At 45.1% G+C, this 24,062-nt stretch overlaps 2 protein-coding genes across 12 annotated transcripts in view; one reads left to right on the top strand and one right to left on the bottom strand.

Annotated features, from left to right (window-relative positions):
• Nucleotides 1–18,509, top strand: part of Bmal1 (basic helix-loop-helix ARNT like 1) — a 94,670-nt gene extending 76,161 nt beyond the window's left edge. For 4 of the 6 annotated variants that reach the window (XM_021652786.2, XM_060367007.1, XM_060367010.1 and 1 more), the window contains 10 exons: nucleotides 144–261; nucleotides 2,505–2,654; nucleotides 4,424–4,670; nucleotides 6,217–6,323; nucleotides 7,964–8,114; nucleotides 9,127–9,215; nucleotides 10,721–10,829; nucleotides 13,370–13,463; nucleotides 17,148–17,250; nucleotides 17,842–18,509. In XM_021652786.2, the coding sequence (XP_021508461.1) occupies nucleotides 144–261; nucleotides 2,505–2,654; nucleotides 4,424–4,670; nucleotides 6,217–6,323; nucleotides 7,964–8,114; nucleotides 9,127–9,215; nucleotides 10,721–10,829; nucleotides 13,370–13,463; nucleotides 17,148–17,250; nucleotides 17,842–18,002 (1,329 nt within the window). In that variant the 3' untranslated portion in view covers nucleotides 18,003–18,509. The remainder of the gene's footprint in view (nucleotides 1–143; nucleotides 262–2,504; nucleotides 2,655–4,423; nucleotides 4,671–6,216; nucleotides 6,324–7,963; nucleotides 8,115–9,126; nucleotides 9,216–10,720; nucleotides 10,830–13,369; nucleotides 13,464–17,147; nucleotides 17,251–17,841) is intronic. The other 2 variants (XM_021652787.2, XM_060367008.1) reach the window with 1 other exon arrangement.
• Nucleotides 18,510–19,584: 1,075 nt separating this feature from the next.
• Nucleotides 19,585–24,062, bottom strand: part of Btbd10 (BTB domain containing 10) — a 56,221-nt gene continuing 51,743 nt past the window's right edge. For all 6 annotated transcript variants that reach the window (XM_060367012.1, XM_060367011.1, XM_060367014.1 and 3 more), the window contains one exon: nucleotides 19,585–20,690. In XM_060367012.1, the coding sequence (XP_060222995.1) occupies nucleotides 20,380–20,690 (311 nt within the window). In that variant the 3' untranslated portion in view covers nucleotides 19,585–20,379. The remainder of the gene's footprint in view (nucleotides 20,691–24,062) is intronic.

Genomic DNA, 24,062 nt, shown 5'->3' with positions numbered 1-24,062 from the left:
AGACATGTGTGCAGGGTTTCAAATGCCTGAGATGCCCAGGCTTAAGGAAACCGCATGTAGCCTGGGTTACGCAGCCTGTGGGTGTTGCTGCATCTTCCTATCTCACTGGTGCTGACTTATCCATTCGCCTTTCGTCCCCACAGAATGACCTTATTGGCCAGAGTTTGTTTGACTACCTGCATCCTAAAGATATTGCCAAAGTCAAGGAACAGCTATCTTCCTCAGACACCGCGCCCCGGGAGCGACTCATCGATGCGAAGAGTGAGTGCAGGGCAGGCTGTGTGTGTTTGCTGCCCATGCCTATGCCTCCCCACACTGCCTCATCCTTCTTCCTCTCTGCCGTATTTCTCCATGATAGACGCTTGCTGTGGCTAACCAGACTTATTCATGGCCACTTGGGTTTGATAGCATTGCAGTCTACCTAAAGGAGAGAGGTGTTAGTGTCCAAATTTAGTGGAAGAAGGGACTACTTTGACTTCATTCTGTCTGATTTCTGGTCTTTTTTTTTTTTCAGAATCTACAGCTTTTCAGTAGCATGTTCCTGAGCTGAAAAGGCTCACATTGTCTTGTTCTCCCAGGACAAATTCTCTCTCTCTCTCTCTCTCTCTCTCTGTCTTTCTCTCTCTCTTAAAATGCCAGTGTTTCTTGTCTCCTCACAAGGCTGCCTTGTTTCTTTCAAACTAGGATCAGCCTTTCTCTGGCCCAGCCCTGTTCCCCACAACCATTCCCAGGCCAAGACCCAGGAGCTGGCCCTGTGGTCAGCTAGGCACACATCCTGCCTCCACCATTCACTAGGTGTATGGCTGTGAGGGTGGTCTTCACCTCTCAGTGCCTTAGTTTCCTGACCTATTTGATTGGGTTGTTTGGAAGTTTAGCGATGTTGACTTGCTGCACAAAGAATGTAGACTTCCCAGTACATGGCAAGTATGGCACTGGTGTTGGCTCTGCCTGGGCCTAGGGAAGTCTGGCATAATGGCTTCCTTGTTTCTCGGTTCTCCATTTTGCTTGCTGATGGAGAAGGTGCACTCCCTGAGCACTCCCTGAGTCAGATCACCTGTTCAGGAAGTTGTACAGACATTGCCCCGGTGCCTGTTGTCCTGTAGGCTGGCTGCAGCACCTTCCAGTGACTGAAGGACAAAAAGATGAATGGCATTTTGTCCCTGAGGCTCTTTCCACGTAGTCCGGGGACAGTGACAATGGGCAACACCCTGCACAATAGCTGCAGCCACAGCCAGAGTGCCAGGCAAGGAGCATGAGGAAATCTCACGTGGGCACGAGGACAAGGCACCAACGAGTCCGTGGCAGCTGAGGTGCATTTGAAAAGATGAGTTAATGTGTGCCAGGAGGAGAAGGGAGATGAACAGGGGAAATGATCTTTGGATAGGTACCTGTGTGGGGTCTCGTAGCCTGTTCATTGCTTTACAGCAAAATGTGTAGGGAGAGAGATACAGCGAAGGGCATTGAGCCAGTGTGGCAGGCTTGGGCTGGCATTCTGGGGAAGTTAACAGAGCCAGTTTGGGAAAGGCAGTGGGGAAAGGATTCCTGGGCAGTAGCCTCTACTTGGCATGGCTGCAGTGCTCCCCCAGTAGTGTGTGTAGATCCGGCTTTCACACTGGTGAGGAGAGTAAGGAAGCACATGTGTCAGCATCACCCAGGATCTTTCGGAAGCCTTGCTCTGCCTGCATCCCAGGCCAGCAGAACAAAACGGTAGCTTGCTTACCTACTGTGCCTAAGGCCCAAGGCTCCATCCACAGGGCCAAGGTTAAAGCTGCAGGTCTGAACACAAGCATGTCTAGTTTTAGGTTTGGGGTAGCCACACGATTCAAAAATAAGAATAAATGCAAAGCTAATTATAACATCTTACCTAGCACAATGAATCTAAAATAATGTCTTGGTGTAATTATTGCACGATTTTAAAATACTTATTTACTTTTGGTGCTGTCTCTGAACTCCGGCATGTACTTCACTCACAGCCCTTTTCAGTTCAGAAAAGCCACATTCCATGTTCAGTGGCAGCATGATGCTGGTGGCTGTGTCATAGGGAGCACACATCTAAACTAGGATTGATAAATCGGCCTCCAAGGGATTCTGACTCCAGTCAGGCTGAAGTTTTAAGGCAATCCTGTGGCCCCATTCCCCCATTCCAGTATCCCCGTCCTGTGCATCCTTTGTGTAGGACCCCAGTCCTGTGGCTGGGAAGCAGGTGTCTGCTGCTTACTTGGCCCTGATCATTCAATTTCCCTGTTATCGACCTTTCTTGGTATACCTCCATTTCCCTCTTTTCCTCCGCCCCTGTTGGGCAGGAACACTTGGCTCTGTTTCTTTTAATCCCCAGACTACCCACACCACCTGTGCAATTGCACTTCCTAACCATCTGTAAACGTCCCCACATGAACACAGGGCTCCAGAGAACAGTAAGGCAGTAAAGCTTAGTTTGAGGTCACACAGCCTGTCCTGACAGACAGCTCTGCCTTCATTTCAGCACATTTTGTGTTGATTTGCAGCTGGACTTCCGGTTAAAACTGACATTACCCCTGGGCCCTCCCGATTATGCTCTGGAGCTCGCCGCTCTTTCTTCTGTAGGATGAAGTGCAACAGGCCTTCAGTGAAGGTGGAAGATAAAGACTTCGCCTCCACCTGCTCAAAGAAAAAAGGTACAGTTAACAGCCCTTTCCCATCCTGGGCCGTGAGGGAGGCTTCCCAGAGGCCAGGGCTTTTCAGCCGGCCAGAGCAGTAGCTCCCTAGCCTGCAGCTTGGGCCTCCTCTCACCTTATAGCCTTGGGCAGCTGGAATGGGGGTGGGAGGGACCCACAGAGCCCTGATGTGTTGCCTTGGGAACAGATTTGTGAATAGGCTTTCTGTGTTTAACTTCTGTCTACCCGGATGTGGCTTGGATAAAAAACACAGTTCTGTCTCTTGAGTGCCACCCCCTCTCCTCTAGAATCCTCCTGGGCAGTTTCCCTAGTGACCACATGGGTGAGATGCTGGTCATGGTCCTTGCTTATTGAAGCGTTCTCTCCCTGGTCCTTTGGCTGCCCCTCCCTCTGTCCTGGGGCTGCTCTCCTCTGTCCACATTGATGTATATGTATAGAAAATGTCTCCCACATGTCAAAACTTCTAAGTTTACATTTCTAGTTCAGCTTCTATTTTGAGTACCAAGTACTTTCCTAGAAGCTTCAGGGGCATCTCCAGAGTAGCCACTGGGCCCCCAACCTGTACCACCTGCTAGTATCACTGAAGGGGATTTAGTTATGCCCAGGTATAACCAGAGATTTTTTTTAAGATGTTACTCATTTTATGTATATGAGTATTTCGTTTGTCTGTGTAATGTGTAATGTCTGTGTGCCATGTGCTGCCTGGTACCCACAGAGGCCAGAAGAGGGCATTGGATCCCTTAGAACTGGAGTTACCGATGCTTGTAAGCTGCCATACGGGTCCTCACAACCAAACCCCGCTCTCCTGAAAGGCCAGCAGTGCTGTTAACCATCACGTTGTTTACCCATCATGAAAGCAGAGATTTTCGGAGAAGAGCTGAGGCCTCAGTGGCTGCAACAAGCTAGACTTAGGTCACTTGTCTCCATTGTCACAGGAGAGGGTGACAAGCAGAGAGAGGTCTTCAGTAGGGCCACACTGGGAACAAATGAAGGGTTCCAGTGGCCCCGAAGCTGTCTGTTGGGGAATTGACCTGTGCTTTAGGATTAAATAATTAAAGAGAATTAGAGCAAGGGGCAAGCCTCATTACAGTTTTGGTCTGGGCGTGGTCTGGCTGAACACTGTCTCAGCTCAGTTCCTAAGCAGAGGACCAAATCTGTCCTTATGGAGATGTGAAAATCCAGGGTAGCCTTGGGAGACAGTCACTTCTGCTCCAGGGTACAGCCTTGCCCACATGGGTAACTGTCCTCCTTTTGGGTGGTCTGTTCCCCCAGGGTTTGATGTTCCAAAGCCTAGGGTGATAGCAGGTTCAGGGCTTTGAACATGTAGCCGAAGTAAAGGAGTCAACACAAGATGAAGGCAGAGGTGCCGCGCTGTCATTCTGCCTTGTTACTGGTGTGCCCCTCTTGATGTGGGAATGCTGGGACAAGGACAACCCACACAGAGCACGTGTTTTATCCAGTGAGCCATCTACGCAGTCTGCAGTCTCCACATCCGCACCTTTATTCACCATCATACTTTAAAGACATCCTGGCCAGCCCCCATGCGCTAGCCTCCAGCACTGGGTGTGGGGAGTCTTCTCCCTGGGTGGTCTATATGATGCCTCCTGTATACGGGCTCTGCTAAGCATGCTGACACTGGCCCATTCTGTCTGCTCCGTTCCCCAGGTGACTCCTTCTGGAGAGGGAGGCCTCGTATTTTGTTGATCTTTTGAGACTGCCTCGCACTGCCAGCCGAGCACTGACACTCACCATGGGCTTTTGCTTTCCAGCAGATCGAAAAAGCTTCTGCACCATCCACAGCACAGGCTACTTGAAAAGCTGGCCGCCCACAAAGATGGGGCTGGACGAGGACAATGAGCCAGACAATGAGGGCTGTAACCTCAGCTGCCTCGTTGCCATCGGGCGCCTGCATTCACACATGGTTCCACAACCAGCGAACGGGGAAATAAGGGTGAAATCTATGGAGTACGTTTCTCGACACGCGATAGATGGCAAATTCGTTTTCGTAGATCAGAGGTAAGACCCTACCTCTCGCTCTTCCACAGTGCAGCAGAGCAGCTGTTCTCAACCCCTGGGGGTCCGAGTGACCCTCTCCTAGGGGCCCCATATCAGATGCCCTGCCTATCAGACATTTACATTACAATTCATAACAGTAGCAACATTACAGCTGTGAAGTAGCAAGAAAGTAATTTTATAGTCGGGGTCACCATTACATTAAAGGGCGAGGAGCGCCGCGGCAGCAGATCTCAGCCCTAAGTGGAGCGGCCGAGAAGACCGGGCGTCAGCGGGCTTTTCTAAGAGAATGTTATTCCCGCTGGGCGCAGTGGTAGGATGTGTAGCTCAGATGCGCGAGGCCTTGGATTCTGTTCCCAGCACCCATGCAGCCGCTGCGGCAGTCCATGCCTCGGACCCCAGCACTCGGTGGTAGAGGCAGAAGGATCGGAGGTCCAAGGTCCCTCGTCTACATAGTGAGTTGGGGACAACCTTGGCTTGCGTAAGACCTTGTCTTAAACAGTAAAATAAATAAAATAATGTTTTCTAAAAACTGACGCGAATGACTCCAGGCCTCACCCGCTCTCTTACGAATACTCATTCCTGACTGAACATTTCTCCGTAAGGCAAGGGAAGTGAGAACGCGCTCTGCTCAAACCCAGACTCATTAGGAGATCATGAAACATGCATAGATTCTTCTCAGTAGCCTTTAATATAAATCGACAGCTGAGTGGGTGGTTTGAGATCAGTTCTGAAAGGAAACAGAAATATGACGTACAACCGTGACGTGGTCCAGGGCCATGACACTGAATGAAGGGGACGCCATGGAAACAGCTCTTTAGACCCAGGCTCTCTGGGAGATGTGGTCACGGGCTCGTCTGTGTGTTTAACTCTGAGTGTAATTAGCTAAAAAACCCTCGCGTGTATCAGGGCACCCCACAGACTGCACCGAGGCAGAAAGCTCTGTGCGAGGGAGGCCATTGTCCGTGTCCAGCCTACGGATCACCTCCTCCTGGCCTCATAGATAACTGGCACCAGGTCTAGCCTGTGACCCAAATGTCCCAAATTCACTCCTGCTGCCGCCTCTCTCAGGACTATTCACAGGCTAATGACTAGCTACTAGAGATAGCTGTGAGAGGCCAAAAAGTGGGCACCCACTCTTCAAGGCTTGTGTGGTTCCAGCTGCAGGAGCCTCTGCAGCTTTAGCTATCAGGACATAAGTAAGCAGTAAAAGAAGGAGCAGCCCTGCCCTGGAATTTTGATTTCTGTCTTATTTTCACCGGAATAACAGGGTTTTTATTTAAAGACCTCCTGGAATTTGATTTCTGACCAAAGCCCCTTAAGTTGTCTTGGCTTTGTTTTGCTCCATTTTTTTATAACCCTGATTTAAGTCGGAAGGCTGGGTGGGGTGGGCACCCCACCATTGAAAAGCACCGAGCTTTTTTGCCTCCTTTTACCTTGTTCTCCTGGTAGCTGTGGTAGGGAAAAGTGGGCTGCTTATCTACATGTCATTGCTCATCCTAGGAATGGCCTTTCTTCTTTAAAAGGCTCTTGTTCCCTGCTTTCTTAGGGCAACGGCTATTTTGGCATATCTACCACAGGAACTTCTAGGCACATCATGTTATGAGTATTTTCATCAAGATGACATAGGACATCTTGCAGAATGTCACAGGCAAGGTAAGCTGGGTCGTAGGAGTCTGGTATTCTAAAGTGTGTCTTGCTTTCTACACTGGCCTAACTGTCCTATCGGAGAAAATTGCCCCTACTGTGTGGGAGTCAGCCAGTCCAGGACTCTTCAGAGGAGAAAAGATTGTTGGCTCCAGGAACCATTTGTCCCCTATAGATGCTCAGCCCCTTCTTGCTGCATGACGGTTTTCTCTATAGAGGCCATGGCTGTTTGTAGAAGAATCCCTTGGATAAGGTATACTCTGAGCCATATTAAGTCTGAGCCTCTATAGATTTGCTATGTCCTGGACTGATCTGATTTTCTTTCCATACCAGGCTGCACTGCCTCCCATATTTTCTTTGGCTCATGGTGTCCAAGTTTTTTTGTTTTGTTTTGTTTTGTTTTCTGTTACTGTGACAAAATACTCTGGCAAAAAGCAACTTAGAGGAGTTTATTTCGGCTCACAATTCCAGGTTACAGTCCATGGCTACAGGAGAGTCACAGTGGCAGGCTCTTAAGACAGTTGGCCACATCATACCCACAGTCTAGAGCAGAGAGAAAGTGAATGTACACTCACTGGTGGTCTTCCCTGCTCAGCTCAGTTTCTCCACTCTTACACAGGTCAGGGCCGCACCTAGGGAATGGTGCTGCGCACAGTGGGCTATATCCATGTAAGTTAACTTTATTAAGACAGTCTCTTACAGGCGTGCCCGTAGGCCAGCTCAACATATCTGTCTTGAGACTCACGAAGTGATTCTAGGTTTTGTCAGGGTGACAGAGTTGGCCGTCACAGCTGGCTTGGCCATGTACCCCCTTCACTGAGCTTACTCAGTCGCCTCAGGCTTTCATCTCTGAAGAGCCCCCGTGTTCACCACCCCCAATGCCTTGACTTAGACTTGTGAGTCCCCTGCTTCCCCTCACCCTGGTTCATTATCTGTAGTGATCTCATTTATTGTTACATAGACCGAGCTGGGTGATATTCTATCCCTGCTTAATGGGAAATCCCAATATTCACACTCAAACTCAACCACTTTTTAACAGGCTTAAACTTCCCTCCTCCCATCTCCTGGACCTGACCCAGTTCCTTGGTTTCACTTCCCAGATGTGTTCTATCCATGACCCTCTCTCTGTGCCTGTAGGCCCTGTCATCCGCAGGCCTTCGTGCAATGGTTTCCTGCTCTTGGCTAGTGTGTTCAAATAGCCTTGCTCACTCCCCTCCAGAGGGCAGGCGTTGTACTCTCTGCTTCTTTGTCTCTAGTGCTTGGGGCGTGAAAAGTGCTCATGATGCTTGTTTCTCAAAGACTAAGATTTGAACAGGTCAGTGACCTCTATTGACTCAAATTCCCTAAACTGGCGAAGGACTGCTCTGCCCTTAGGCTTTGTGATATGGAAGGAGTGAGGCTGGTGTTCATGTCAAAGCTGACGCCAGCATTCCTGAAAGCCTTTATTTCCATAGACTCTGGAAAGGAGTGGCAGGTTGAAAGGCTGTGAGTTAGAGCTTGGAAGCTGCCTGTCTGAGCACTGACCACATGGCCCCTTGGCTTCCTAAGGGTGGTGGCATGGGAGCTGGTCTTTAGGATCCGCATGACCTCTTTAATATACTCGCTGGTTTGAGAAAATGACAACAATTGTGTCTTCTCTGCAATTTCAGTTTTACAGACAAGAGAAAAGATCACGACTAACTGCTATAAGTTTAAGATCAAAGATGGTTCCTTCATCACACTACGAAGTCGATGGTTCAGTTTCATGAACCCGTGGACCAAGGAAGTAGAATACATTGTCTCAACTAACACTGTTGTTTTGTGAGTATCTTCTGTAAGATATACCCTTGCTTCAGAGGGAGATGCCTTAGGGTCCTTACCTGGACAAAGGGTACAGGCAATAGGCAGCATCTACACTTTAATGTCAGATTACTAGTGTCTATGATGGGAGGAAGCCAGGAAGGGTTGGTAACCAGGTATTGGCGCTCCTCCCATGTAAGCCCCACTGGGAAGACTTGCTCCAGGAAATAGCCAAGCCTTGAAACCCTAACCCTAACCCCACACATGGGTACCCACTTACACTGGTGGAGGTGGGTGTCAGCATAGGTACTAGTTCTCTCTGGCCTTGGTTGAAAATGGGCGGGTCTCTATGGCCAGCAGGCTAGTAGCCCAAGTCTTGGCAGGTGGACACTCTCTCAAAGGCTTCTGCCACCTGTTAAGCGAGCACAGGGAAGGGAGAGCCTTCTCTCACAAGAATCTTCTCTGTACCTCCTTCATCCACCTGTGTACCGTGGTTAGAGGCAGGCAGGGGCCTGGAGCTGGGTGTGCTATTGGCAGGTAGGAGAAAAAGTGCCATACCAGGGAGGAGGGTAGGCTACTGCAGCCATGTCTACTAAACTATGTAGCATAGAAATTAAGGAGGCAGTCAGTGGTGGTGGTGCATGCCTTTAATCCCAGCACTTGGGAGGCAGAGGCAGGTAGGTCTCTGTGAGTTCAAGGCCAGCCTGGTCTACAGAGTGAGCTCCAGGATAGCCAAAGCTACATAGAGAAACCTGTCTTGAAAAACCAAAGGAAAAAAAAAAAAAAAAAAAAGAAGAAAAAAGGAAAAAAAAAATGAAATTAGGGACGCCCAGGCCGGCAGTGAGGCCAAAGGCCAGGAGAGTGTCCATCATGTTATAGAACAGCCAGGAGATCTGTTCAGACACTCAGACAGACACTTCATTTTCTGGCCTGTCCAGGTCCCGAGTGGACACCGGACTCCTTGGCCAAGGTGAAAGGTGCACGGTTCTGAGCAAGCCTGACTCATGTTTCCTTATTGCTGGGATGTTCACAGAGCCAATGTCCTGGAAGGCGGGGACCCAAGCTTCCCGCAGCTAACAGCATCCCCCCACAGCATGGACAGCATGCTGCCCTCTGGAGAAGGTAACTATGTCCTGCTTGGGCAAGGGGGCTTGCCTGTGAGAGGCTGCTTGTGACCAGACATTCTCCCATCAAGTGTGCAGGGTCTCCTGTTGTCATGTTCTGTGGAACAGACCTTGACATGATGTGCTGAGTCCAGTGGGGAAGAGGCTGCTGATGTGCCACTGGGATATTGTGAATGTGGGTGACTCTTCCTGGGTTTCTCTGTGCTCCCCCTTTTGTCTTCTTGCTGCCCACAGGCTGTGATTTGACTCCTGTGTCTGATGGCACTGAGAATCTGCCATATCCAGTGGGCTCCTTCCATGGGGCTCAGCACTTGGCTCTGCTGTACTTGTCCTTCCTGGACCACCTCTGCTTGCATGGCTTCAGTCAGCCCCTTCCACCTGTGACTCCCCATCCACTCCCTGTGTTCCCAGACAGAGCCACAGAGGCACTGAAATAAAGACTATCCCAAGCTCCTCTTCTGCTCTTCCTTCATCCAGTCGTTGAATTATTATTATCCAGAACTATTGGTTCCTCCCATTCCTCTGTGCAGTCTAAATACACCGTTCTGTCCTTTTTTGTCTCTTAAACTCGCCATTGCCTCTACACTGTTCCCTAGCTTTAATATCACTTTCTCATAACACAGCATAACAACATTCTGGTTAGCATCAGACCACATAAGTGACAAATACTGTTAATACTGTTTTACCTACTGATGCCACAATCATTGTGAAGTCTAGAGTAGCACATTAACCTCAAACTTGTTTAGAGCCACAGATGCCAACTCTGTGGTCACCTGTAGCATAGTAACATAGGTTAGTAGCCTATAGCCTGTGGTTTAGATCCTAGAGGCTGTCATGTCTAGGTTTGATAAACATGACAAACTCAGCTAAGGGACATATTTCTCAGGCTACATCCCTGTCATTTAAGTGACACAACTGCAGCTCCTGCTCTGTGTGGTGGACTTTTAGTACCCGTGGATCCTGTCTGGTGTCGCCAGTACAGCATGATCCGATTGCTGTGTCTGTGCCACTTCCAGGCTCATCCCTGGTCATCCTCCATGAACACCTTGCTGTAGACTCCCAAGCTCTGCCCTGCCCCAGTGCTCCTGCACTCTGGTCCTGTACCTGAGGTGCTTTCCTGTCTTTGTACCGTCAAGCTAATTCATACTCATTTTCCAAGAAGACTCAGGGACCCTTCTCCAAAAAGCCAACCTGCTTGGATGAACTGGGTGTCCCATGCTTACCTGCCAAGCCCACCATGTTGTGCTGTCTTGTCTCTAGTCCTGGCACATGAAGGAAATTAGGTGGTTCATGTCAAACACTTTGGCTTTGGATGCTGCATAAGAAGAATCTCGAGCTTCCCCTCCTAGAACTATTTTTCCTGACAAGGTAGAACCTTGAAGTTCTACTTCAAGTGGATCAGGAGGTTTTCATTTAACACAGTAGCATTTCTTGCTCGTTTTTTTTTGTTTTGTTTTGTTTTGTTTTTTTCTCCTTTTCTACTCTCAGATTCCTTTGTTGTAGGTGGCCCAAAGAGGACTCATCCCACTGTTCCAGGCATTCCAGGGGGAACCAGAGCTGGAGCAGGAAAAATAGGTCGAATGATTGCGGAGGAAATCATGGAAATCCACAGGCAAGTAATCCCTTTGGCCGCCCCTCCAACCAGTGGCCCTCCCCCTCCCCCACTCACCCTCCCAGGTGCTTCACATCATAGTTGGGTAGAAGGTTGCTGCTGCTAACCCAGAGATGCTGCTCATACCACACAGGGCTGTTCTGTTTCTCTGGTCCAGTCCAAAATAGGAACCGTGCCTTAAATAAAGACACTAGGCCAAATGGGCCAGAGCTTAAGGACACTCTTGGAGAAGCTCCATTCCTGAGACATTGAATGAATCCCAAGGAGCTTCATAGTAAGGATGGATGCCCAGGAACATTTCAGGACTGCAGTAAGCTGCAAGCAGCCAGTGACTTGGGCCTTAACAAAAATACTTCTTCAAGCTACCTAAAGTCAGTAATAGGGGCCAAGCAGATCAGTTAGCAATAGGTAACTTTCCTGGGACGGGGGATCCCTTCCATGTGAAAGCAGAGCTTGGCAGTAGCTGCCTGGAGTTCAGTCCTGGGTCTGCATTCTCCTGGCTATGTTTAGGAGAGCCATCTGATCTTTGGTTTGCTGACTTAAGCCACAGAAGGGAGGCGGTATGTCTCTCCTAAAGATCCTATTAGGATTGTGAAGGAACAAACAACCTGGGATATAAAAAACACTCAGGAAACTGTCTTTAAACATAGTCATTGAGAGGGAAGCAGTTATTTATAAGTCTGCCTGAATTTGGAGAATAAAGAAGGTGGTAACCAGATACTTAAAAATATAAACTTCATGGAACATAGTTGTAAGGAAAGAGGTGGGGAACCCAGAAAGACCAATATTCTCCACAGCCCCTGACTTAGTCTGTTCTCTGGTCGACCAGACGGGCTCCAGTCCCCATGGGAGTAAGTGCTCCTCCAACCCACGAAGTGTTGGCTTGGCTACTTGCCTCCCCTCTGGAGGGAGAGGAGTGGGTCGTATGGTCAGCGTCAGACCAGCCACCCTGGGCTCTGTGCAAAGCCATCAGAACACGGTATTAGGGCCCTTTACCAGAATAATCTCAAAGTCCTTGAGAAGCATATTTTGAAGTGGGGAATTCATAGATTGAGGCAAGGAAGGGTTTGAACTTGGCCTCAGCTAAGGTTTACAATAAAGGTAGTTGTTCCAGCTAGAAAATCAGTACTTCTCACTCTAGAGCAACCTAACTGGCCAGACTTTGTGTAGGAACGCAGCACAGAGCTATCAAGAGAGAGGGTTAAAGAATCCTAAGGCATAATCCCAAGCAGTTTGGACTGAATGGGTTTTTTAAGATGCCATTCAGTGTAGAATGCTGAGCAGATATCCAAAATGCTGTTATGAGTTGTGGAAATAGGGAGAGGCGAACATGGGGGTGCTTGATAACCCAGGAATGAGGCCTGTTCTATAGAGGAATTGGCAGTCTAGGACCAGGTGCTGAAGGTAAAATAAGGAGTAGTGGAAAGGCAATTCCAGTATGGGGACCCTGAGGAAAGGGTGGCCTTGCATCCTACATCCTAAGTAGACAGTATTGGAGAAACTCAACAGTTACCAGCTATCTTCATGTTCCAGTGTTGGACATAATAGAGTTGTAGTGTGAATTAGAGGAGCTTCTATCTGGGAGACAGAAAAACTTGCTTCTCACAAAAATACACTAGTCAGTACAGGCCAAGAGCCATTTCTTAGGTATAGAGACTGGTCCCCATGTGTCCCTAAGTAGGCAGTGTTCATTATGGAGGAGCTGAAAGACTGGTGGTAACACAGCTGCCTTCATATTCCCCAAACTCTTGGCTCCAACTTGGACATGACCCCTAAGCTTGGCAGGGCTGGAAGCACGGACTCATGAAAGCACAGCTAGCACATGAACCTCTGCTCCAAGCCACAGCTCCCCTCCCTGGGGTCGCCAGCCTCACAGGCCTACACAGAGCTACAGTTCTGAGTCTCCCAACCCACTCTGCCGGGACAGTCTGAGGAAGTCCCGGATCAGTCTTTCATTCCTTGCTACTCAAGGAGTCTGCTCCTGTGTACCACTGTCAGTTTCCCTTTCAGGTATGGCTGAGCTACACTGCCGCTCTCCCTTTCCTAGGGGCACTCATTAGTAAATGTTTGTGGGAAAAGGGTGTGCCTCTTGCTCTGCGTCCAACTCATGGCAGCAGAGACGGTGGTGAACATCTGAGGCCCCCGCTCACCTGTATTCTAGGAATAACGCCACTTAAAGTTTGCCGGCCTGACTCTAAACCGTTATTTAAAGGTTTCGGCGGTTATTGTTTTGGAGTCTGTTCCAGATTGGATGCATGCAGAACAATCCAGCTGAGCACTGGGCCTCAGAAATAAGGCTTTATTGGAGAGCAGTTGATGCATGCAGAACAATCCAGCCGAGCACTGGGCCTCAGAAATAAGGCTTTATTGGAGGGCAGTTGTACTCATTATGTATTGTGTGGACTACTGAGACAGAGACCACGTGGCCTACAGAATGCGGTTATCTGGCCCTTATTGAACATTTGTTGGTCCCTCACCTCCTTAGCATCTCCCCAACGCCATCACCCTGAAAGCCCTTGTAACTACCTCTTCTCTCACAGGATAAGAGGGTCATCGCCTTCCAGCTGTGGCTCCAGCCCACTGAACATCACAAGTACGCCTCCCCCTGATGCCTCCTCTCCCGGAGGCAAGAAGGTAAGCGTGGTGACTTAGACTAAGAGAGCCTCTGACCACGTTCTGAAACACTGAGAGGCTGGACTACAGAACTGCAGTGGTTTTGGGAATAAGTCAAGACGTTCTTCCTTCCTTGAAATAAACGTGTAAGACTGGCTACAGAGCATACTGGCATTTAGGGAGGCCTCCTGCCTTGCTCCAGAGGATGTATCCCATGTGAATGCAGAGAAGCAGGGAGAACATTCTGAGAACTGTCAGTCCCTTTGAGGTCACAATTCAGGAATGACCATGAGGAAAGGATTAGTAAGGACCCATAGAACCTTACTGTCAGGAATGATTCAATTAGTAAGCAAAAGCATTAGCCACACTTTGAAAGTCAAGCCAGGCTTTAAAGCGAACAGTTGGGAGATCTGTCACCAAAATGTTTCCCTGTGAAAGTAACGGCCAGGAGTACTTCATCAGTCACCAGCCCACATGAAGAGCTGTCTAGAAGATGACACTATAAAGAGGTTTGGAAAACACATGTTTTCCTCTTTACTAGAGAATTTGCAAATCTATGTAAATTATACTAATTGTAAATTAAAAATCTGTTAATATCACCTGAGATCAGGACAGCACAAGGGACTTTGTACATGAAATCTTCCTTCCCCAACCTCCCCCCCAGACACATACAGAGACCACCAGGAATGAACTCAGGTGTGACTCCCGAGGAACAAATGCCAAGAACTTCTCAAAACTGGGCTCCCTAGAGACTCAGGTTACCCAGATGTGCTGTCAGGATGGATGGGTGTGAGAGGAGGGAGGGTGGCTTATTCTGCTTGATGTGAGTCTTCAGCAGGTTCCCATTTGAAAGGGGTTGTGATTCCTCCAGGATCTTGAAAAGCCAGCCAGTTAATGGGTCAGAACACACCCACAGCAAGGGGCGCCTGAGTTTAAAGCCTGGTTTGCCCTGTGCTAGCTAGGCAATGGCTCACACCTTCTAAGCTTCTGTTCTCTTTATTATGGGGCTGATACTGGTAGGACAGCAGGGGTCTCTGTCACTGAAGTTCTACTCTATGACAATGAATGTGGAAATACCTGGCCCTGGGAAGTAAGAAAATAACATCAGTAGATTAATGTGGCCTAGAAACCTACGTGCTTGCCTGCTATACTTTTTAGCTCTGTTGTCCCTATCCTCCTAGGTCTCTCTGACTTAATTCAGCTTTCAGGCAGCTGGCTTCCTGGTACTTTAAAGGCTGTCATTCTGTTGTATGCAGATATATATATGCAACAGAATATATATCTGTCTGCCTCTCAGCTTCACACAAAGAATCCAAGCTCTCCTGAATTATAAGCAACCTGCCATGCCCCACTTCATATAGCCTGAAGTGTTTTTGAGGTATTTATGAAAAAAAAATTACCTCTTCCAGTAGCTTTTAAAAATGGGCCTAGAATAAAAATTCAATTTTTTTTTTTTAAAATAAATCCCTGGCAACAGGACTTATGAGAAAAGCATGATTGAGTTAAAAATAACTCCAGCATTAAAGGGCTCAGCAAATCAGAGCAAAGGTGGCCCTTCAGTCAGTTTCAGTTTTGTCATTCAGATCAACCTAAAAAGGGAGACTGGGCAAGCCATCGTAGATCCTGGGGGAGTTAGGACATCCAAGGGCACCAAGCCAGGTTCAGTTAATCAGGATTCCACAGATGTCACCTTCTGAGAGTCCCCCAAGAACCTTTGAAGGATTTGCCAGGTCAAGGCTATTTTCATAACAATGTTAAAAAGTTACATTGTTTTTACTGTTTATCTGCGTGCACTGATAAGCATCAAAACCCTTGTCACCAAACTGTTAGAAGTCATTGTATTCCCTACCACACACACTAAAATGTAAGCTAGTTTAACAAGTGTCCTCAGTGAAGCTTTAAAAGTCATTAATGGAGTGGGCTGGAGAGATGGCTCAGCTGTTAAGAGCTGGCTGTTCTTACAGAAGACCTGGGTTTGATTTCAGCACCCACAACAGCCTGGAATCTGACTCCCTCTTCTGGCCCCAAGGGTAATGCACACATGTGTTACACTTGACGTATTTTTATATACAAACAAAACACTCATATATAAATTAAAATGAAAACAATTTTTGGAGCCTTAATGCATACCTACCATCATAGTTGCCTCAAGGAACATATTTGTGTAATTACATCACAAGCTAAACTAGCTGATCCTTTCCATACATTTGTCACTTCAAGGAAAACAAGTAGCAGTAATAAAATTTGGGCATTCAGTCAAGACTGGGACTTTTAGGATGTTTGTAACCTGCTCCTTTGAGCTCAATAGCTTCCTCAAACTTGTAAGATGGCACAATGACGATATCTTCATGTCAATACCCTCTAAGTCAATGGTTCTCAACCTTCCTAATACTGTGAAATTGTAATGCAGTTCATGTTGTGGTGACCCCCAACCATAAAGTAATTTTTGTCTCTACTTAAACTAATTTTGCTGTTATGAGTTGTACTGGAAGTACCTGATCTGCAGGATATCTGATAAGCAAACCCAGTAAAAGGGATGGTGCCACAGGCTGAGAGTCCATGCTCTAAGGGGTCAGTGCAGGCTGTTTCAAAGTCACCCAAGCTCGGTCCAGTCATCAGGGTAGGCTACTTCAGAATCCTCTAAGGGAGAGCCTTTCCGAGTGCTAAGATATATAGCCATGGATTTTTAATATAACAGGGTACTCAACTTGACTTCACACTGTAATGAACATTTAGAGACATATACTGAAGTGCGGAGGCACTATCAAAGGATATCAAAATTGTTGAAAACGCTATCTCTCCCTCATACAACCACTTAATCTGTTGGGGGTTTTTCCTCATGTACATCAAATTACGTGTACACAGACTGAATGGAGCAGGTATGAGAACCCAGCTGAACTTTCTTAAGCCAGGCATTATGTCTGCAAAATTATAAAACATTAACACACTTTTAAACATGTGTTTTTGTAATTTGTGAGTTTTCATTAAAATGTTTTGGTAGCTTGTGGTATTTCATTAAAATGCTTTTATTCATGTTAATACATAAAGAGTTTATATTTCAAAAGTCATGTTATTTATATAAATACAGCCCACCTAAAACAGGTCTTTTTTTGGGGGGGGGGAGGAGAGGGGACTCAATCACTTTTAAGAATGTATAGGGATCTCCACACTACAAAAATGAACTGTGAACAAGTTGCAGCGCCATCTGCCGGCGAAGTCTGAAATCCAGCAACCACTGTTTCCTTAGTCTAAATCTCTCTCCAAAGCTGTTTCTGAGACTTAGAGCAGAGCAGGGAGCTGGGTGTGTGTGTGTGTGTGTGTGTGATAGCAATCATTACACCGTTAAGAACAGAACATCTTACTTAGGCAGTATCTGTTGCCGTGTGCAACTTTCTTCCTTACAGGGCATCCTGGGCTCACTGATTTTAAACCTTTGCTTTAAATAAATACATGGGCAGTATGATCCTAGCCTAAGTTGATTTACCCAGCTTTTGTTATGTTCAGAAAAATAGTTTAGGGGAGAGGCTATTCCCCCTCATTGTTACTATTTTCTAATAGGTCCTTGTTTGATAGGGGGTTAAAAAAATTAAACACATTTTAACCTATCCACCCAACATCCTTCCTTTTCTTAGTAGCATTGCATATGATACGCAAATTGAAATTTCTATGTGAGTGGCAAACTTTTACATTTCTTTTTATTTTCAGATTCTTAATGGAGGGACTCCAGACATTCCTTCCACTGGCCTACTACCAGGGCAGGCTCAGGAGACCCCGGGTTACCCATATTCTGATAGTTCTTCTATTCTTGGTAAGTAGTATCTACCTCCATGAGTGACAATGAGTTTGCAAAACATCTAGCACAGGATGGGTTTTAAGAACTGATTACATAAACCAAGCTAGCTCTGAAACAGTTGCTAAGAACAAACTGGGTGCTTGAGATGCTTAACTACTCCAGTTACCTCAGTGCCTCTACAGCAACCCAGAGGTTTTCTCCCACAGTGCCTAAAAATCCTTCAGAGGGCCCATGTAGCTTCAGAAGGTATTGAGTTACCCAATGATGGCAGTTTCTCTCAGCCCACCTGTTTTCCTACCTTCTCCTTTCCTAGTTGCCATTATTTTTACAACCAGCCATCGACTGGTATCAAAATACCAACCAAATCATCGGCTATCAAAATACTAAAATGGGCTCAACTCAAATTGTAACACTTAATGAATTTTAAGGATTTTTGCTCTTAATTTTTGGATGTCCTAAAAAGCAGTAACAAGTTATGGTAATAGACCCCCTCCCCAATAACTCCTCACTCTTGTTAAGTATAATTTTATTAGTGTATTAAGAATTTGCTTCCAAATATAAGTGTGTTCTGGTATTTTTACTGACCAGCCTTTCTTCCTCCCACAGGTGAGAACCCCCACATAAGCATCGATATGATAGACAATGACCAAGGATCAAGTAGTCCCAGTAACGACGAGGCAGCGATGGCTGTCATCATGAGCCTCTTGGAAGCAGATGCAGGGCTGGGTGGTCCTGTTGACTTTAGTGACTTGCCATGGCCACTGTAGACACTACATTTTGCTTTGGCAACAGCTACAGTATCAAAGTGCATTACTGGTGAAGTTTTACAGTCTGTGAAGCTTCCTGGATAGGGAGAGAGCAGCTTTTATGTACTGACTCCAGAAAAGCCATCTCAGAGCCATGGATACAAGTCAGTCTACCATGTGTAACTTCAGACAACGTGGAACTAAGCCTGCTCCAGTGTTTCCTCATCATTGAGTTTGGGCTAGCTGTGGATAGCTTGCATTAATTGTATATTTTGGATTTTGTTTGTGTTGAATTTTTTAATCATTGTGCACAGAAGCATCATTGGTAGCTTTTATATGCAAAATGGTCATTTCAGATGTATGGTGTTTTTACACTACAAAAAGTCCCCCATGTGGATATTTCTTATACTAATTGTATCATAAAGCTGTTTATTCTTCCTTGTAAGAATCCTTTACTATAAATATGGGTTAAAGTATAATGTATTAGACAGTTAAATATTTTTAATAAATGTTTCCCTTGTTCTATAAGTACTGTTCCCATTTTGTGAGAAAATCTTCACATGCTGCAGGGCTTGTTCATCCATTCCAATGATGGTTTAAACATATCCCTACCATTTTGCTCTTATAATAATACATAATTTCTCCCATGCTACTAGTTAGACACATTACAAAAAGAGTTCATTTCCAAATTGTAGCTATCTCAACTTTATATGAAAACAGAGATGTTAACTCCAATTTTAATTGTTTTGAATTCAAGCTCAAGGTTACAAACTGGCCTAAGACCTGCAGTTGTATGTTCCGGCTAAAACCCCTTCCCAGGGGAGACATAAGCAGCATCTATTCTTCTATGGTCTTATCAACAAACTAAGGCATGAGTCCACCAAACTAAAGTTTACTTTGAAAACCAATGGGTTTGCTAGGCTTCCTCACAGAGTATAGGTGAAGGGGTTCCCCTTATAGGGGTGCTCCTACCCACAAAGGCCACCCTAGAAAGGCTTTACCCAGCAGGGATGATGGGTTTCCAAGAGCGTTGACCCCTTCCTGAGTCTTCCCCAGCCTACATATATATATTCTTACCCCCTCCGAGGCCACAGCCAGTTAAGGCGGAGTTGTTAATATAACGGGAGTAGGGACAGCTGGATACTCAGGTGAGTCTTATGACTCTCTCCATACCTCCCTTCATGACTGTAAAATCCAAGATGGCAGTTATGTGGCTCAGAGGACAGTCCTGTACTATTTGTATAGCTACAAATAGTTAAGTGACGTAAGACCTCAAGCACTAAAAATACTAATGATTCTTTGTTCTAGACCATCAAATATTTAAACAATTTGCTGAATACAGCAGCACAGACTGATGGAAAAATATTAAATCAAGAATCAGAAACCAGTCCTGAAACTTAGGGTTACTAAACACAGGAGGTCAATCCATTTTCATATCCTGAAAATCTTGTGTCAGCTGCTTTGGATTTATAATGATTTTCCTGAACTTATAGGAAATTTAAGTGCCTCTTTCAAATACATTGAAGAGATACATTTGATTTCTAGTTACACTTACCCAAACATGACACAGACTCTAGCCAAGGTGTTTATAAAGCTGGTCAGAAACATTAAAACAATGGAATTTTATTTTGATGAAAAAACTTGAGTTTACAATCATTTAGTAAATGAAGGGCAAACAGTTCATTTTCCTATCCCATAACTCTTAAGAAAAAAAAAGCATTAGTAAATAAATATCTGAACAGATTAAGGGTAAGGCAGACTGGATAGTAAACCATCTCTTGACGTTCACACTCCCTGCACGTGACTCACTCTAAAAGGGTTACAGGGATCTAGAGATGAGTGAACAACACTATAAGCATCAATTCTCATCCTAATTGTTTAAATAAACCCAAGATAAATATGTTTTTGCTTGTTGTGGGCCAGCTATACATACTGTACTGAGGAATACTCTGATAGAAGCACTTATGTTATACTGTGCATCACAGCTCTAAAATGGCTTCAAAAGCTCCATTTAACCACCATCTATAAAGTGCAACTCTGTAATACTCTGCATTTTACCTGGGGCATGATGAATATCAATCTGAACTGAAAGTACCCCAGCTGCCAAATTCCCACCACTTCTGAGAAGACCTAGATATGTGAAAAAGGACTGTCCCCATACAAAGAACCAATTTCACAAACCTACTGGTAAACAAATACATTTATAGAACTGGAACCAGGATGCTAAAGTTGTACTCATTAAAAAACCATTCAGCTACCTTTGGTCTTTAAAAAAGCCTACACTGCAGTATCCTAAACATGTGCATCTCACAATGAAGAAAAGTGGCCTCGCAGTGCAGAATGAGGAGTACGACGTCACTGTGAAGAGTAGCATGCTATGGTTTCAGGAACATCAGCATCACAGCATTGGATTCTGTGCATCAGGATCGAGGTCGTTGTTGCCTGAGGCAGGGTGGCTGGGGAGGATATCCAGCTCATCCACCTGTGGAGTAGGATGCATGACTACCAGTTGGTCCTGGGGAATGTCTGCGGCAGCTGCTGCCAGGTTGGTGATAGATTTACTCTTTACACACTGAAAGTCTACATGCCGACTCTTTCCTTCCTCCTTCTCCCAGGACATTCGAATAAAGGGTCTTTGGACATAGTTGTAAATGACTTCTGGGCGGCCCCCTGGCCTTTTCTTTACTTTTTCTTTGTAGGTAGGATAGCCTGGAGAAAAGAAAGAAATTTTAAAAATGGGACACTCTTGCACACACACACAGGCACAAGAGCACTTCTAATCCAAGTTAACTATTGAGAATTTTTCTTGTGTAGACCCTGAACAATGGGAATTAAAAAGAAGAAAGGAAATAAATATTCATGCACCCAGTCATCACTTTGGAAACTAAAATCTAGAGATAGAATTCACAAACCTTCCACCACCTTTTGCAGTTCCTCAGTAACTCAACCACAACCAAACCTTTTTAAAGTGGGACCGTGGGGGGGATGGATCTCCACACACTGGTAAGTCATCTGCAGATCTGGGCTCTGTCTGTGCACCAATAACACACTCTCTCCTCCCGGGGTGACGGACATGAAGGCCTGCAATGTCTGGCTCCATTAGCCCTCTAGTTTCCTTAAGCTTCAATATCATTTTAGAATTTCTGTTTCTTTTCTGTTTAATAACAAAACACTCAGAGCAGGTTCTAAATTCTGCGGGTAGTTCGGCAAGGGCAATGGTAGTATTTTAATCTACATCATTTTATTATGACTACCTCAACAGTGAACTAAACTTGGATCTGCAAAGAGTTTTTCTAAATTTTAATCTTTCTTTCTGAATCATAGTCACTAAAAGTAACAGCTAGTAAAAACAATCCAAAGTTTCAGAAATTTTTCAATTATTTATCAATAAAGAAATTTTCCCAAAGACAAAGTCCTTGGAAAATATTGTGCACAAATCTCTTCCTCCTTCAGCAAGAACTCAACTACAGATAAACAAAAATTTCTGTAATAGGCTACAGTACATATTTCAATCTTATGAATGAACCTACCCAACTCTGCCACTGTGAAGTGAAATCAGGCACAGAAAACAAATGACTCCAATAAAACCTTTTTTTTTTTTTTTAAAGGCAACAGGTGGATTTGGTCTATATTATAAAATGGTATCAGAAAGAGAACCAGAAAGGCTTCATACAGTAGAAGATCTTAGTATTATTGTCTAAGGGTATGTGTAGTCCGTGTATGGAGTGAAGGGGCCTGGAAGGGTTTAGAGATGGTAAACAAAGCTACAGGCCTTCTGAAGGCCTAGAGAAGGCTTCTTTATCACACTTCCAGTGCCCAGTCATTGGAAGGTGCAGCCCTGCAGTCAGAAGGGTGCTCTTTGGATTTCCTTGTTCTTGATCCTTCCTAGACCTTCAGAAGGCTCAACTTCATGTGTGACTGAATTCTTATCTTTATTCCATACAGAATCACTTCTATACAAATTAAATCAATGTGTACTTGATTTTTTTTTTTAATGCTTCAAGGTTAATGATATGTATGTATGCCTCAGGTGTATAAGCTGTCTTAAAACCTGGTTCCATCTGACTCATCCCAACTACCTTTATGCTGTATTTTCTCTCACACTAAAGCTCTCACACAGACTGGTTACAACAAACTTCACTCCTTCCTGAAAATGCTTTTGTGGTTTTATACAAATTGTTCCTGAGTTGGATTCCCTCTGGAACTTCTCCAATTCCAGTGTTTTTTCCTCTAACAAAAATAGTAAGGGTCCACACAGTTAATAATTTGCTGCTTATGCTCCAAAGCACTCATGACAGCACCTGAAACACTAAATGGTAATCACATGTGTGTTATGTTTGCCTCCCACCCAAGCAAAGCTCTCACACGGCAAAGCCAGCATGTGCACTTCAATCTCCAGCGTCTAGTGTAGTACATACTATGCTGCAGGCAATGAACCAACACAGAGCACACAATGAATGAACTACCAGAGCATACAGTGACATCCTTTTCCCAGAAACATATCGTTTTCTTCCTTATATATATACACACTTGTATGTGCATGTGCACCATTGAGTATGGGTGGCAGAGGTGTCAGATCCTCTGGAACTGGAGGTAAAAGCAGTTGAAGCTCCCTGATACGGGTACTGAGACTAGAGCTTGTATCCAGTGCTCTTAACTGCTGAGCCATCTCTCTCCAGGCCCCAGATATCTGTATGACTGAGAATATTCTTCCCTTTAAAAATAAAGTCTGTCTCTGGTCTCTTCACTCAACAACTAATGTTTAACAGCTATTACATAAAGTACCAGCTGCCTTGAAAATGTCTATGCTCTAAAGGTAATGACATTTGCCATAAAGTCAAAACAAAGCAACAACAACTCAAGAAGCACGTGTTATGTACACAATGGCATTCCAGGGACTTTCCTTGTGCTTGCTCTTAACAGATTGAGGAGAAAGCAGAGAGGCGTGGGAAGGAAGAGAGAATGGCATTAGATACCCTTCAGATGCACAAACATACAAGACATGTTTGGCAGATTCTCAGACGTGGAGTGTGTGTGCTAGAAAACCATGGCCAATTACATTAAAAGATATGATCCCATGCTGGAAAACGTTTAACTACATGATGATGAAAGGATTAAAACCTTTTAAAGGAGCAAAGCCAGGGTCTTATGATGCATATGCCAGACAAGTAACCTTCCACTAAGCTACACTCTCAAACCTAAATAATACTCTGCTTTTTCTGTGTAGCTCTGGCTGTCCTACACTTATATAAACTAGGCTGGCCTCAAACTCAGAGATTTGTCTGCCTCTGTCTGAGATTAAAGGTGTGCACCACCACACCCAGCACAATAATACTCTTTGTTAAACAAAAAGAAGCTAAGGATTTTTTTTTCAAGCTTAGTATGATGAAAACTGGATAGAAAAGAAAATTTTGCACTCTGTGACAAGTGCAATCCTTATTTTCCTACTATTCCTGCTCAAAATACAAAAGGTAGATTTATTTCACAAACTCAGTAATTAAATAGTTTCTCAGTCTATGGGAACTATTTCAATACTACTATTTCAGAATTTTCCCTTTAAACTTTAAGCTTTGTTAAAATCTCAGTTAAGTATTATGACAGAAGAAAGTTTTCCACCAAATTCATGCACACCTAAGGATGGAAGAAATGCCATATGATCATAAACATCTGTTAAAGGAGCAACAAACTCACACTCTACACTGAGTTTAGAACTCAACCTTTGGCAGTCTACAGATATCCCATTAAGGATAAAGGAACCCTTAAAGATGCATGTTTTGATGGAACTGCGGTGTGGAGAGTAATTAAGGCAGAAATTATCTGTATTTTTTTCATCTTTCTAACAGACAGTTTTGAGACATTTGTTGTTGTTATTGTTGGTCCATTTTTTGATTAGCCTCTGTTTCGTAAGTGATGGGATCAGACATGCCACTGTGCCCATCAAAGATACTTTTTCACTTAACCTTATCTCGTACCAATACTTAAAATCTGTTTATCATTCAGTAACACCTAATAGACAGGCCTAAGTATAGTATTATCAACACATGAATGTGAATGTAAGATCATGGGACCATGACCATTTAA

Source organism: Meriones unguiculatus, chromosome 14 (genome assembly GCF_030254825.1).
Source record: "Meriones unguiculatus strain TT.TT164.6M chromosome 14, Bangor_MerUng_6.1, whole genome shotgun sequence".
Classification (NCBI taxonomy): domain Eukaryota; kingdom Metazoa; phylum Chordata; class Mammalia; order Rodentia; family Muridae; genus Meriones; species Meriones unguiculatus.
This window is presented reverse-complemented; position numbering and strand designations above follow the sequence as displayed.